This window comes from Lepus europaeus, chromosome 15, assembly GCF_033115175.1.
Source record: "Lepus europaeus isolate LE1 chromosome 15, mLepTim1.pri, whole genome shotgun sequence".
NCBI classification, from domain to species: Eukaryota; Metazoa; Chordata; class Mammalia; order Lagomorpha; family Leporidae; genus Lepus; species Lepus europaeus.
In genome coordinates, this window is record NC_084841.1 from 10,231,919 (window position 1) to 10,246,624 (window position 14,706).

General features: G+C 42.7%; 1 protein-coding gene across 1 annotated transcript in view; it reads right to left on the reverse strand.

The window, feature by feature from the left end:
- Nucleotides 1-14,706, reverse strand: part of DNAH5 (dynein axonemal heavy chain 5) — a 265,270-nt gene that overhangs the window by 12,615 nt on the left and 237,949 nt on the right. The window contains exons 74-78 of the mRNA XM_062212620.1: nucleotides 14,248-14,451; nucleotides 12,236-12,451; nucleotides 9,430-9,642; nucleotides 1,999-2,151; nucleotides 1,371-1,602 (exon numbers count right to left, since the gene is read on the reverse strand). Of these exons, the coding sequence (XP_062068604.1) occupies nucleotides 1,371-1,602; nucleotides 1,999-2,151; nucleotides 9,430-9,642; nucleotides 12,236-12,451; nucleotides 14,248-14,451 (1,018 nt within the window). The remainder of the gene's footprint in view (nucleotides 1-1,370; nucleotides 1,603-1,998; nucleotides 2,152-9,429; nucleotides 9,643-12,235; nucleotides 12,452-14,247; nucleotides 14,452-14,706) is intronic.

Sequence of the window (14,706 nt, forward strand, 5' to 3'; positions counted from 1 at the left end):
CCAAGTCCTTGGGCCCTGCACCCCATGGGAGACCAGGAGAAGCACCTGGCTCCTGCCTTCGGATCAGCGCGGTGCGCTGGCCGCAGCGCGCCTACCACGGCGGCCATTGGAGGGTGAACCAATGGCAAAAGGAAGACCTTTCTCTCTGTCTCTCTCTCACTGTCCACTCTGCCTGTCAAAAAAAAAAAAAAAAAAAATCAGAACTCCGTGGAATCCACCACCATGGCTACCTCTAGAGTTGATGGCCTGCGCAACTAAAACAAATAAGGGATTTCCTCTGTGTGGATAAGTGATGAATGTTGAGATGTTAGCTGAGTGAGAGACAATGAAAAAAGCCTCCACGAAGGGCCAGCGTTGCAGCACAGTGGGTAAAGCTGCCACCTGCAATGCCAGCATCCCATATGGGCATCAGTTTGAGACTCAGCCGCTCCACCTCCAATCCAGCTCCCTGCTAATGTGCTTCGGAAAGCACTGGAGGATGGTCCAAGTGCTTGTGTCCCTACACCTACGTGGGACATCCAGAAGAAGCTCCTGACTCCTGGCTTCGACCTGACCCAGCCCCAGCAGTTACAGTCATCTGTGGAGTGAACCAGCAGATGGAAGATCGATCTCTCTCACTCTCTCTCTCTTTCTCTTCCTTTCTCCAGGTAACTCTTACTTCCAAATAAATAAAGAAAGAAATCTTTTTTAAAAAGCCTCCACAAAACATCAAGTCAACAATGGAGAATATTTTAGATATTTTTAGAGTTGTCAAATAGAGCTTTTATCATTTTGTCAAAATAGAATAATGTGTGTACTTCATGAAATTATTATTACATAACTATGCTGAAATATGAATCCAGAATTTTACCATTAGCTACAGGATTATTATATCCCTGAATTCTTCCTAGGTTTTATAACCTGGCTCACTCCTCGAAGCTAACAGCTCCACAGCCTCCAGGTGAGGCCAGCACAGTCCCATCGGGTAAGCCTTCTGACCACCACCCATCCCAGCGCATCATATCCATCTTTCAAAGCCCAGACCAAGCTCAACTGCTCCTGAGGCACTGACTCCAACCGTTTCCTCCAGCTGGATCTCATCTTCATTTCCCTCCATTTATTAACTGTGCCAAACATTTAATTCTTACTTCATCAGCTAATGCATATCATGAGTTTCATGAGCACCCATATTTTAGGCAAGGACATCTAGAATTGTTGTGTCTCAAAAATCCTCAGGTGTCTAGAAGACAATAAGTACTGATTAAAAATAGGTGTGGATATAAGGCTACTTGAAAAAACAGTAAGATTTCTATTATATGATAACAAAAATAGCAAGATCTTCTGTTTATAATGTCATGTAATATTACCAACATCCAAATAAGACAACTTACTGTTGTTTTCTGCATAAATCCTTATGACAGGCATCAATTCAAAGAGCACTTTGGGTTTTGATTCGGTGAGTTTCATGTTCCTCTTGTCCCAGCCAGCACCTTCAAGATATAAGCCATAGACATAGACACCCTCTGTGGGAGGGGCAAGAATGTCATCTCTCATCCATTTGGTGACTTCATTGCAAAGCACCATGTTGTCCAGAGCCCAGCCTTTGTTGGCCCGAGTTATTTCCTATTCAGGGTGGCAAATGACGAAGGCAGTAATTAGAGTTTTTTCTTAAAAGAGTGTGACAAAGATTAAAGTTCAGCTACAAATAACCCCAATTTAAAAGAAATGAGAGTATGTAGAGAATTAAAAAGATTCTCTCATAAAATATACCCATGTCTTCATTTGACCACATGTACTTTAAAAATATATGTCAAGTCAGGCATGAAAGAATAAATAATTTGGAATTCATCTAGTTGGGTGAAAACAAATGATTGGATTTATGTTCATGACAATGTAATTGCCAGTACCAAAAAGAGATGGTCATCCTCTAGTTTATCCTATTATTAAAAACTATAATGAAAAAAGAAATTCTTGCAGAGGAAAATGTAACAACACAATGGTACAAATCAGAGCTCTCACCTGTCTCATTGCAGTTAAAAATCCTTGTGGATTAAAAAAGCCTGTCATCCAAAAGCAATGGGGTCGGCCATTGAAAACCCAAGAGGTAAACTGGCAGTTCCTTTCTATTAGTTCAGTAAACCAGAAACCCAGGGTACTTGAAACCCATGATGCCTGAAATACAAATGTTAAAAATTAATTAATATGGGTTTAATCTGCTACACTAACTGGCTATGTTACTGAAAAAAAAATGAAATATCAATTTCACTTTTACAATGACACTGTCCCTGAGTTGTGAATTTCCCTTGGGTCTGACATATGACCTTTCCAAATTATTCCTTTTCCTTCAAGATATTAATGACACAAAGATATGATAGAACCAGCCAATCATCACATGAATAACAGGTCAATTCACAAAGCAATTCAAGATGTCTGAGGTCCATAGAGTCACTTTCCACAAACCATATATTCATGAACAATTTTACTATGGAGTAATCAAAGCAATGTTTTGGATTATACTTAATAGGACTCCACCATTTTTCCTTAGAATTTAACTTCAATATTAATTCAGGGTTTTTATTTACATAAACATGCTCATGGCCTCATCCAGAGAAATCATCGACACTTTAAGATACATTCTCTTGGCCGGCGCCGCGGCTCACTAGGCTAATCCTCTGCCTTGCGGCGCCGGCACACCGGGTTCTAGTCCCGGTTGGGGCACCGGATTCTGTCCTGGTTGCCCCTCTTCCAGGCCAGCTCTCTGCTGTGGCCCGGGGGTGCAGTGGAGGATGGCCCAAGTACTTGGGTCCTGCACCCCTTGGGAGACCAGGAGAAGCACCTGGCTCCTGCCATAGGATCAGCGCGGTGCGCCGGCCGCAGCGCGCCTACCGCGGCGGCCATTGGAGGGTGAACCAACGGCCAAGGAAGACCTTCCTTCTCTCTGTCTCTCTCTCTCTCTCACTGTCCACTCTGCCTGTCAAATATATATATATAAAAAAATTTAAAAAAAGATACATTCTCTGGGCAATAAATCATATAATCCTTTCTCTACTTATTTTTAATGAGGTAAACAACAGTTACTTTGTGTGGTGTTTACCTCTTTAGAATATACTTTCATTTCCTCACATAAAGGAGCAGAAATGGAAACCCAGGTTTCTTTCACAATGACAAATGATTTGCATTCACTGCCTCTATCTTTCTCCTCAGGAAGAACTCAGGCTCTTGTGGGGAACTTCCATTATGACAACTGGCATGGGTATGTCATTAATATGAGAAGTAGCATTGGCAGGGATCACCAAATCACCTATGTATCAATCAATGTAGTAATTAACCTGGGTAGGTATATCACTTGAATTTCAAATATCTTGAGAATTAATTTGCCTATTTTTGAAGAGCTATTGAGATCCCAAAGACTGATAATAAGTGAAGAGGGATAAAAACCTGAATAAAAGGGTCACAATTTAGAAATTAAGTAACTTATTATATGCCATATAAGTGTGACAACTAAAACAGACAAGTTTATACCACATTTTGTCTGAGAGTAGAGGGGGTCATCAATGGGAGGGTGTCTCCTGTTTCAAAGTCTCCAGGTGCTGGCCCAATTGGGATAGCTGATTCAATGGGGAATGAATTTTCAAAGGCCAGTGACCTGAAAGATTCTCCCTCTGTTGTTGGCATTGAAAAGAGGCAATTCAGCTGGCGCCGCAGCTCAATAGGCTAATCCTCCGCCTCGCGGCGCCAGCACACCAGGTTCTAGTCCCGGTCGGGGCGCCGGATTCTGTCCCAGTTGCCCCTCTTCCAGGCCAGCTCTCTGCTGTGGCCTGGGAGTGCAGAGGAGGATGGCCCAAGTGCTTGGGCCCTGCACCCCATGGGAGACCAGGATAAGCACCTGGCTCCTGCCTTCGGATCAGTGCAGTGCACCGGCTGCAATGCACTGGCCGCGGCGGCCATTGGAGGGTGAACCAACGGCAAAAAGGAAGACCTTTCTCTCTGTCTCTCTCTCTCTCACTGTCCACTCTGCCTGTCAAAAAAAAAAAAAAAAAAAAAGAGGCAATTCAAATAGAAAGCTCTCTGGCCTTGGCAATGAGCTTTTGAAGACAAGAATGAAATGACGAATTCTGGTCAAAGCTGACTCTGGTTTCTAAGCTCTGTGATGGTGTCTGAGATGGAGAACACAACAAGATGAAGCCCTAATTGCTATATGCTGCCTTCAGGGCCCAGAGCCTTGGAATCTGCTGAAGCTGCGAGCGACGTATGCAGCTCAGCGCTACACGAGTCTTCTCTAAGACCCCATCTGTTTTAACCCCCGCACATCTCACCTGCCTACTGATCTGAGTCTCCTGCAGATGGTCAAGCCTCCAGTCAGCCCCACTGCAATCTCATCTCTAGATGCTGCCCTCTCTGTTCATACCTCCTATGACCCACTCTCCAGCCTCCCTGCCCTCTCAAGCCCTTCTACTCTACCTTCAACATTTTCAAGTTTGTCATCAGGAAACTCCTCTATACCCTCCATCTCTTTCCAGAACATTCTCTCCACCTGAAGTCTGCACCCTATCCATCCGCAGTATAGGCTGTTCCTTTGCAGCCTTCCTAAAATACAGGTTACTGCCTTTGTCATACTCCACAGCCCTCATCACCAGGCTCTGTCATGTCTGACTGTTGTTGTCAGGCCACCACTGCCCATCATTCTCTTCCTTTGAGTCTCATACCATCTGGACATACCACCCTTGCCCTTCTTATCATTTTCATCTACTGGTCACACCATCTTATGCATCAAGAATGTAGACTCCTGGTTTACTCTTCCATTCAATCCCCCAAATAATCATGATAATGATGGTGGCAGTGGTATCAGCGATGGTGGCGGTATGGCAGAGGTGACGGTGGTGTGACAGTGGTGGTTGTGGTCGTGGATGTAAAGTTGGTGGTGGTGATGATGGTAGAGGTAGAGGTGATAATGGTGGTAGTGGTATAATTTACTAATAATAATAACAAGCATTTATATAGCATTTACCATCATCTAGGCATAGTCTAAGCACATTTCATATCCTCTACTCACTCAAATACTAGGGTGATATTTTCTATTATTTCCATTTTACAGATAAGGAAACCAAGGCACATCAAACCAACTAGCTTACTCTGGGTCGCAGAGCTCCAAAGAGACCAGATATTGTGGCTCAGGGTCTGTATTCACCATCCACATGTCACATTTATTTACTTTCATTAATCATTCTAGGTAAAATCAGCATCCTGGGAATGACACATGTAGCATCCTACTTTTTTTTTATATTTTTTATTTTTGACAAGCAGAGTGGACAGTGAGAGAGACAGAGAGAAAGGTCTTCCTTTTTCCATTGGTTCACCCCCAATGGCTGCTGTGGCTGGTGCACCGTGCTGATCCGAAGCCAGGAGCCAGGTGCTTATCCTGGTCTCCCATGCGGGTACAGGGCCCAAGGACTGGGCCATCCTCCACTGCACTCCCAGGCCACAGCAGAGAGCTGGACAGGAAGAGGAGCGACCGGGACAGAATCCGGCACCCCGACCGGGACTAGAACCCAGTGTGCCGGTGCCACAGGCGGAGGATTAGCCTATTGAGCCACGGCGCCGGCCACATCCTACTTTCTCATCACATGCCCTTTTTAAAAATTTTTTTATTATCTGGAGATATTTTTATTTTTTCTCTTTATTTTTTCATATTAACATAATATTAATACAAACAGAACAGATTCAGTATAGTTCATAGGTACAATTCTAAGATCCTTTCCCATGCCCTTCTGATCTCCAATGATCCTAATGTCCATTCCACTTCATTCCCCTACTCCAAACTCACACTTTAAACCTTGTCATCATCAAAAAGGAGATGGGAGAAGCATGTTTTTTGGGAGAAGCATGTTTTCTCCATCCTGTATCTCTCTCTCCAGGGGGAGAGAGTTCCATTTATATAATATTCCAGGTACCTCTACTTCATCACTCTCCTCATTCCAAGGAGGTAAACAAACTGATTGGCTAGTGAGTTTTTCAGAGACACACTGCACTCATGAAATGCCCCATGTGCCCCCTATACTTCCTAGTTTCTCACGCAGTTAGGTTGGATCCATGGGACATAGAGAGGTGGGGGAAAGCTGTATCGGCAGCTCCTCAGGTTTGTGTCACAGTCTTGGCACTGGGGCAGTAGGCATTTAAGAAGACATGGCAGGTGCAGGGAAGATAGATACATGTTTGGAAGCTCAGCCCTTTCTCTATTCCTTTTGGAACTGGGAAGCCTACAGGGAGCACACAGCCTGCTCTGCTCCTGCTTGCTGTAACTTCATAGGAAATTCTCTGCAAGAGAAGCTGCCCAAGGCAATGCTGCTGGAAGGCAAACTTCTAATCCTAGGTTCCATTTTAGGAAGATCACTTGTAAGCAGATATAAGCGACAGTTCTCTAACACAAGTTTTATCGAGAAATTTAATCCCCCCTATTCCTTCTCTGCCTTTTGGTTTAGAAAAGAGAGCAAGTTATTCAGCCCCCTAAAATCATGCAGCATGTACAACCTCCAGTCTTTCCAATTCCACCACCATTCTCCAATCGTAACCTACATTTCTACTTTGCCCATTCAAGGAAATTTCTTTGACCTAAGTATGATCTCTAACTCTTTACTTCTATTATATTCTCTTCACCTACAAGTTTTGTCACATCTCCTCTTCTCTTAGTCCTCTATTATTACAACCTACACAGTGCAAGCAAGTGTTGTAGCATGGCAGGATAAGCTGCCACTTAGGACGCCCACATCCCACATCAGAGTGCTTGGCATTGAGTCCCATCTCTGCTTCTGATCCAGCTTCCTAATGTGCAAACCCCGAGACAGCAGATGATGGCTCAGGTACCTGTGTCCCTGCCAACTACATGGAGACTGGAATGCAGTTCCTGGATCCTGGATTCAGCCTGGCTCAGCCCCACTTTTTGCAAGCATTTGGGGAGTGAGCCAGTAGATTTAAACTCACTCTTGCACTCACTTATTCTCTCTCTCTCTCTCTCTCTCTCTCTCTCTCTCTCTGTTTCACTCTTGCTCTCCCTCCCTTACTCCATCTCTCCCTTCCTTCCTCCTTCAAATAAATAAATAAATTATAAGGAAAAAATGCCCACATTGCATTTAACCTCCATAATCTGGCACCCTCTCCATATGTTATGGGTTAAACTCTGTTCCCCCAAAAAGTTACATCAAAGCTCTAACCACTAGTACCTAAGAATCTGATCTTACCTGGAAGAAAAATTCTTGAAAGTGGTAATCAAATCAGAATCAGCCGCTAAGGCATTTGGATCTGACTGCAAATACCATGAGAGCATTTCAGGCATGAAAAGCCAAGACATAGTGGCAAAAATGGTTCTGCACGAAAGATCTCTGAGTGAGACCCTAGTGGAAAGAAGGGGCCATCAAAGAAGGATGTACTTTTCTCTGAAGGGAGGAGAGAACTTCCACTTTGCATTTGGCCCTGTCTAAAAACCAATGGAGCTTGTAAACTCAAAAGGCTTCCACAGCTTTGGCAGCTCATGTCAAGAGCCTAGGATGATCACTGACATCATAAGGGTGCCAGTTGTTAAATCAACAAGAGTCACTGTGCACTTGCTCCCCATGTTGAACCTCTGTCCTTAATGAGTTGTACTATGAGAATTAGTGGTAAAACTTGTCTTCAAATGGTACTTTATACTTTGTGTGTTTGTGTGGGTGCGAATAGTTGAAATCTCTACTTAGTATAGAGTTGGTCTTCTGTATATAAAGTGAATTAAAAACAAATCTTAATGGAAAATGTAATGGGGAAGGGAGTAGGAGGTGGGATGGGAATAGGAGGGGAAGGTGATAATGGGGGAAGAAACACTATATCCCTAAAAGCTGTACATATGAAATGTATATTCATTAAATAAAAAACTTCAAAAAATTAACATGGATTGTTAATGTGGGCCCTAATCCAACACGACCCCTGGCTTTATAAAAGGCGAAACTCAGGCAAGAAACACATATGCACTGAGGGAATATGTCGGGAGCATACAAAAAAGAAAAGAAATCCATGTGAAAACGGAGGCAGAGTTTGGACTCCTGCTTCCACAAACCAAGAAACCCCGGTGCCAATGTAAGCTTCTCTTCTAGAGCCCCTGAAAGGGGCATGGTACTCGCTGACACCTTGATTTTGGACTTCTAGTCTCCAGAATTGGGCAAGAATTAATTTCTGTTGCCTAGCCTATGGCAATTTGCTACAGTAGCCCCAGAAAATCAACACAACTTCCTCTGCAATTGCCTGCTGTGTGGCCAACATGGAGAAACCTCAGTCATCTACCTTTCCTAGGCTTGCAACATGGAACCTGAACCAGCTGGAGGAAGTGTAGAATGGTACATTCACAGCTTCACATTCCAGAGCAGTGAATCCTCTCACGTTCCTACTGGCATGTATCTCGGCATCCTCCTTCTTCTAACTGTAAGTATTGCAGAGCACATGCATCATGAGGTAGAGAACAGGTGAAAATCTTGGGGACAGGGACTTCGGGAGAGTAAGATGTCTGCTCAGTATTTGATGGACTCGTGCTGGGATTGGAGAGTCACTGCACAGGGGGCAAAGGTCAGATGGAAAAGAAACCACATGGCAGATACAGATTTTCCCAGGAAACAGGACAGAAGACAGCAACACATCCTACTTTTTTCACTGTATCCTCTCTATCATAATTAACCTTAGCAATTTCACTTACATCTCCTCACACAATGGACATGCTTATACCACACACACACACACACACACACACACACACACACTTATATATGGTACAAAGAGAAAGGGTCCATTTAGGTTCCATTCCCAAAAATGTCTCCAAAAATACTTATTTTCCTACATACAAAGAAAGGAGTTAATTTTATCAAACCTATATTTTTATGGAGTCATGTCAACTCATCTAGACATGTTCAGTGTCTTTATTTAAATTAGTATTCTTTAAAACCACATCTGTCTAGCACAAGTGCCAAGAAGTAATCAGTAAGCATACTATTAAATTATCATCTTGTTGAGATCCACACAGTACACACTGTATTACTCACACAGCAAATAAAATATTTTTCTTGTTGGTGTGATTTTTATATACTTGTATATGTATTCCAAGGATGCTTCATTCAAAAAAAATTAACATCATGGGCTCGTTAAGTCCTGGAATTTGGTTAAATTCTGATCTGGAAAAATATATAATCCTTCCCTCCCAACCTCAGGATCCTCATCTGCAAATGTAAAATGACAGCAATACCACACAAACTTTAAGTGAAAAAATGCACGTAGATTGCCTGGTAGAGCCTGTGATGTGTGCCACTCACTGCGCTGAGGGATTCTTCCCTAACCCAAGGAACTATTCTAAGTAAAGTAGCCTTGGATGCTTTCCACTTGCCAATCGCCACGATTCACGACAGTGTTTACGCAGCAGAAGAGTAGGCATGTACATACTTTCTTCCACTGAGCCGGAATTCTGGCGTCAAACATGCAGTCCAACGCGTCCCGCAGGCCTTCGCTCATGACGATGGTGCCATCGATGGCGAGCTGGAGCTCAGTCAGGGTGCTGCGGACCAGGCTGAGGACCCTCTGCATGCGGTCAATCTCCTGCCTGAGGAAAATGTTCATCGGCTGGAACGCGCCCATCTTCTGCAGCCGCTCTTTCACCTGTCGGGCAGACATTAAAGCACATGTTCAAAATTAGACATTAGATCATTAACTGAAACTAGTGACTTTATGGAGCTGGTACCATGGGACTTCCTAAACATGTCCCATTTTTTCTTTTAATTCCATTAAAAAATTCTTTCCAAGTGACACAAAACAGGCAATAATCGACCTGAATTTTCATACCATGTGGGAAAGACCAGGCAGCCATTAATTCACAGAAGAGCATGAAGCACACAGTCACAACCACACAGTCCTCTGGACAGCCAATGCACTTATCTGGGAAACATGCCCTTACATCTATCCGAGCTGTTTCAAACACATGTGTGTATAAGTACAAGCAGAAGTGCATGTACATACAACCATTCTACTGGTTGTCTCAAGCAACTAGACTTGTATTCTAAATGCTTTTTCCATCAAAGCATCCATCTATCCATCTGCACCCTACAAGAATTTACTTAGTCTCCTATATACTAAAGCTTCTGCTAGACTGAATTGCTTTATTCTAAGGTAGCAGTGATAAATTCAGCAAAGGGGAAAGAGTTTTCCACATCTACTTAGAATGTTTATTTACATAATTATTACTCTATTTTTAGATGTTTTTATTGCTTCATAAATATTTCAACCCCTGTTGGATGTGAATGACCTCTCTCCTGATTCTGTAATGAAGAGTGCTTATGAAACCTAATAAGAGTATTGATTTTTTCCAACCAAGTGAATGAAGATTCTTCCAGGGAAATTATTCCCTTGATGATAGGTCTTTGAGTTCAGTCTGTAGCATTAGCAGCCAAAATCATTGGCTTAGAAAACAACAGCATGTGAAAGACACAAAATTCTGCAAGATTCCTTTTGAAAAGCCAGATGAGAATGTGACAAACCACCAAGAAGCATGGTGACTTTGTGACAAAAGTACCATGTGGTTAATTTAGGTCATCCCTTTAGGCTACATGGAAAGTAAGCCATTTCTGTTTGCTTTTATCAAAGATTTTTGAAAATATTGTCAGGCTGAAGCATCTCACAATATTAATTATAACGTATAAGATATTAATTTTCAGGGCGAGTATTTGGCATAGCAGTTAAAACACCCATTAAGATGTCCACATCCCCTATCAGAATGCCAGGGCTGGAGTCCTGTTTTAGCTCCTCGTTTCAGGTTGATTGTGTACCCTGAGAGGCAGCAGTGATGGCTTGAGTAGCTAGGTTCCTGCCACTCATGTGGGAAAACTAGACTGAGTCCCTAGCTCCTAGCATCAGTCTGCCCAAGCCCCAAATCTTACAGGCCTTTGCAGAGGGAATCAACAGAGAGAAAAATCTCTCTCTCTTTCTACACATGTGTCTCTCTCTCCCTCCCTCCCAAATAAATAAATTTCATAATAATAAATTTGCATAGAAGCTACTTACATAATAAAAATATCAATTTTCTTTTTTTTTTTTTTTTTTTGACAGGCGGAGTGGATAATGAGAGAGAGAGAGACAGAGAGAAAGGTCTTCCTTTGCCGTTGGTTCACCCTCCAATGGCCGCTGCGGCCGGCGCATCTCGCTGATCCGAAGCCAGGAGCCAGGTGCTTCTCCTGGTCTCCCATGCGGGTGCAGGGTCCAAGCACTTGGGCCATCCTCCACTGCCTTCCCGGGCCATAGCAGAGAGCTGGCCTGGAAGAGGGCCAACCGGGATAGAATCCGGCGCCCCAACCGGGACTAGAACCCGGTGTGCCGGCGCCGCAAGGTGGAGGATTAGCCTGTTAAGCCACGGCGCCGGCCAAAAATATCAATTTTCAAAACAAGTGACATAAAGATGCTGCAGAGGGGTCATTAAATAAATGTAGACTTTCTGAAATTAAGATGATTTGAATTTTGACTTATATATCTATATATATTTTTAAAAATCAGGTGTTTTAATCTGATATTACACTGCTTTCCTTTCAAGAAATGGCAATAGGAAGTACCTGTGGGAACGTTCCAGAAAGCAATCCTAATATATCAGTACATACATATATAATTTAAGAACAAATATCAAGATCCTCATCAGGTTTCTTTATCACTTATATTGAAACAATTAAATTCATGGATTCAAAAACATCTTTGTCTAGTTCTTTAAGAAGCTGGTTCTTATTTTTTTTTTCTTTTTTTTTTAAGATTTACTTATTTATTTGAGAGGCAGAGCTACAGACAGAAAGAGGGGGAGGCAGAGAGGTCTTCCATCTGCTGGTTCACTCCCCAAATGGCTGCAATGGCCAGAGCTGAGCCAACCAAAAGCCAGGAGCCAGGAGCTTCTTCCAGGACTCACTGTGGTGCAGGGGCCCAAGTACTTGGGCCATATTCCACTGCTTTCCCAGGCCATAAGCAGAGCACTGGATTGGAAGAAGAGTACCTGGGACATAAACCCTCGCCCACATGAGATGTTGGTGCTACAGGCAGTGGCTTACCCTACTATGCCAAACCTCTGGCCCCTATATATTTTTTTTTTATTTCAGAAAAGTTATCTGTGCCTGCCTGCCTTCCTCCTTACCCTCCCTGCCTTCCCTTCCCCCCACAGCCCCACTCCTAGAACACACACAACATGCAGAGTTGACATTTTGTCAGGATCTTGGCCACTCACATCGAATGGGCTGTAGTCTGGGGGCAGCTTCTCTAGCATATCATCAGCCAGCCGGGCCACCACAGCCTCCCGGGTCTCATCCCCTCCTCCAGAGCTGTCTTTGGGTTGGATGCCCAGGATGGTGTCCAGCACGTCCTTGGACAGCTTGCTCTGGTAAGTGATGTCTGCATTGGGGTGCAGTCCAAAGACCTCCGGACTGTCATAGGCAGGCAAGCTCTGGACAATACAACACAGATAAGCACAGACTGGCAGCCTGAGCACGAGATAAATTCTATTGTCTGCGAAAATACAAATGTTTTGGCTAGGCTAAGCATTTCTGTGATGTGTCTTCTTTCTGTCAAGTTACAAACCTCAGCAACTTCTAACCTTGAAAAACACAAAATAGACTCATGGATCTTTAAGATCTGGACCACAATTGTGATTTAATTAGGGATACTATATTGTGGTACAATATGGGAGGTAGAAACGGGGTTATGAATTGGCATTTGCTTCCTGATCATCTAATCCAATTCGAACCACCTGTTGAAATAGATGTTGTATAACTAACAGTTAACGTAAGATGGCACAAGATACCAGGAAATAAGATTATCAAACATGGATCAAATAAAGCTGCAGGTGGCAGTTGCACTCTCCCAGAGAGAAAGAGAGAGACTAGAAAAAGAGAGATATTCAGAGAGTAACAGAGTTAGGAAGAAAAACAAACAGGAGAGATAGAAATACCAAAAACAGAACAAACAAAAAACCTCCTCCACCAAAACCAGAAAATTACCTAAAATTTGACTTATATTTCTATGTAGAAATCTTCTCCTTAACTTAATTGTTGTCTTATTTATACTTTCCCTCCATTCTTCTCCCTTATTTTATTCCTCTTTACATAATGTCTTCTTATGAGATATTCAAATTCATTGTGAAATGGAGTATATATTTAAATATATACATAGGTATGCCTAAATTTACACTTTCCTAGACACTTTTCCTATTCATTGCTAATGATTTAAAGACACATACAGGACAGTAAAACAAATACATTTGTTGTTTTGAATTTTTGAAGTGTAGAAGTGGTAATATATGATAAACTCATTGTGTTTATATATCAAAAAATCCTGTAAATATACTGATAAATTAATCCTTTGAGGGTAACTGTGCCGCAATTTGTTCATTCAAAGATAAATCTTAAGAGACCAAAGTGAACACTAAATCATAATTTAATGAATTCAAGGTACAGAAACAGAAAATATAGTTACCTTTGATTTTTTTTAACCCCTACATGGTCCCTGTTAAAGTCTACTTTATTCCTTCTTAGAGAAGTGCTTCTCAACCCGGGAGAATTTCTCCCCCAAGAAGACATTTGGCAGTATCTGGAGACATTGTAGGGTCTCACAACTAGGTGTGGGGGTGTGTTACTAACATCTAGTGGAGAGAGGCCAGGGATGCTGATAGATATCTTCCAGTGCACAGGATGCTCTCCCACAACCGAGACTCATCCGACTCCAAAAGCCACCAGCCAAGGTTGAGGGACCCTGCCTTAGGGGAAGCTCTCACACAAAGCAGGTTCCTGATATGCCCACATGCTGTCCATTACACCAGGGTTAAGGGATAGATGGCACAGGATGAGTCGAGCGGATGGAGAAACAGCAGAGCGAGTCTAAAGGATGTCTCTTCCCTGCTGCTGTGACAGCTGAAATCTCACAGCAGAGAGCTGCAGGGGATCTGTGCCCACGCCCTAGTTCTGAATCGGCCCCATCTTTCATCTTCCCAAAGGAAATCACAACTGAGGCACTGGAAGAGGAGGCTGGGGAAGGAATTCACGTGAAACACACACTCAGAACAAGATAAACATTTTCATCATCTAGTGAATAAAAAATATGGAGAAAGCATCTATAACAGAAGCTTTGGTATATATCACCATTAACATTTATTTTAGAAACAGTACAGGCAGTATAAATAAATATCCAAAAGGTCAAACGGCTGCAAATATTTATTCTAGGCATAAAATTCTGAAGTTTACAAACCTGGATATATTGGAGATAGTTGTCCACTGTGCTGCATTTTGGAATACTGTATCCTTGATAAAAGTTGAAATCTGGTCCAAACATATTTTCACTGAACCAAACCTTAGCAAATGTGTTCAGCAACCTCTTATCATAGTCATCAGTGACTCTGCCTCCATATTGAATTTCTCCTATCATGTAGCGGACAGTGGTCCAGGACACACCCTGGGAAAGTTCACAGAATAATTAAGTAGAACTGACTGCCACCTTGTCATTAATCTTGCTGCCAAGTAACATCTACGTATTCACTGTCATCAAGCGGCATTCACGCTACCAGCCTTTCCTCACCAAGAATGTGAAAGGAAGTGCAGAGATAAAATTGGATAAGCAAACACAAGGAGCTACTCAAAGCTCATGTTCACGACTTCAAATTGGCTTCTTAATACATTCGAGTGTTTTCAGACTTTAATATTAATGGGG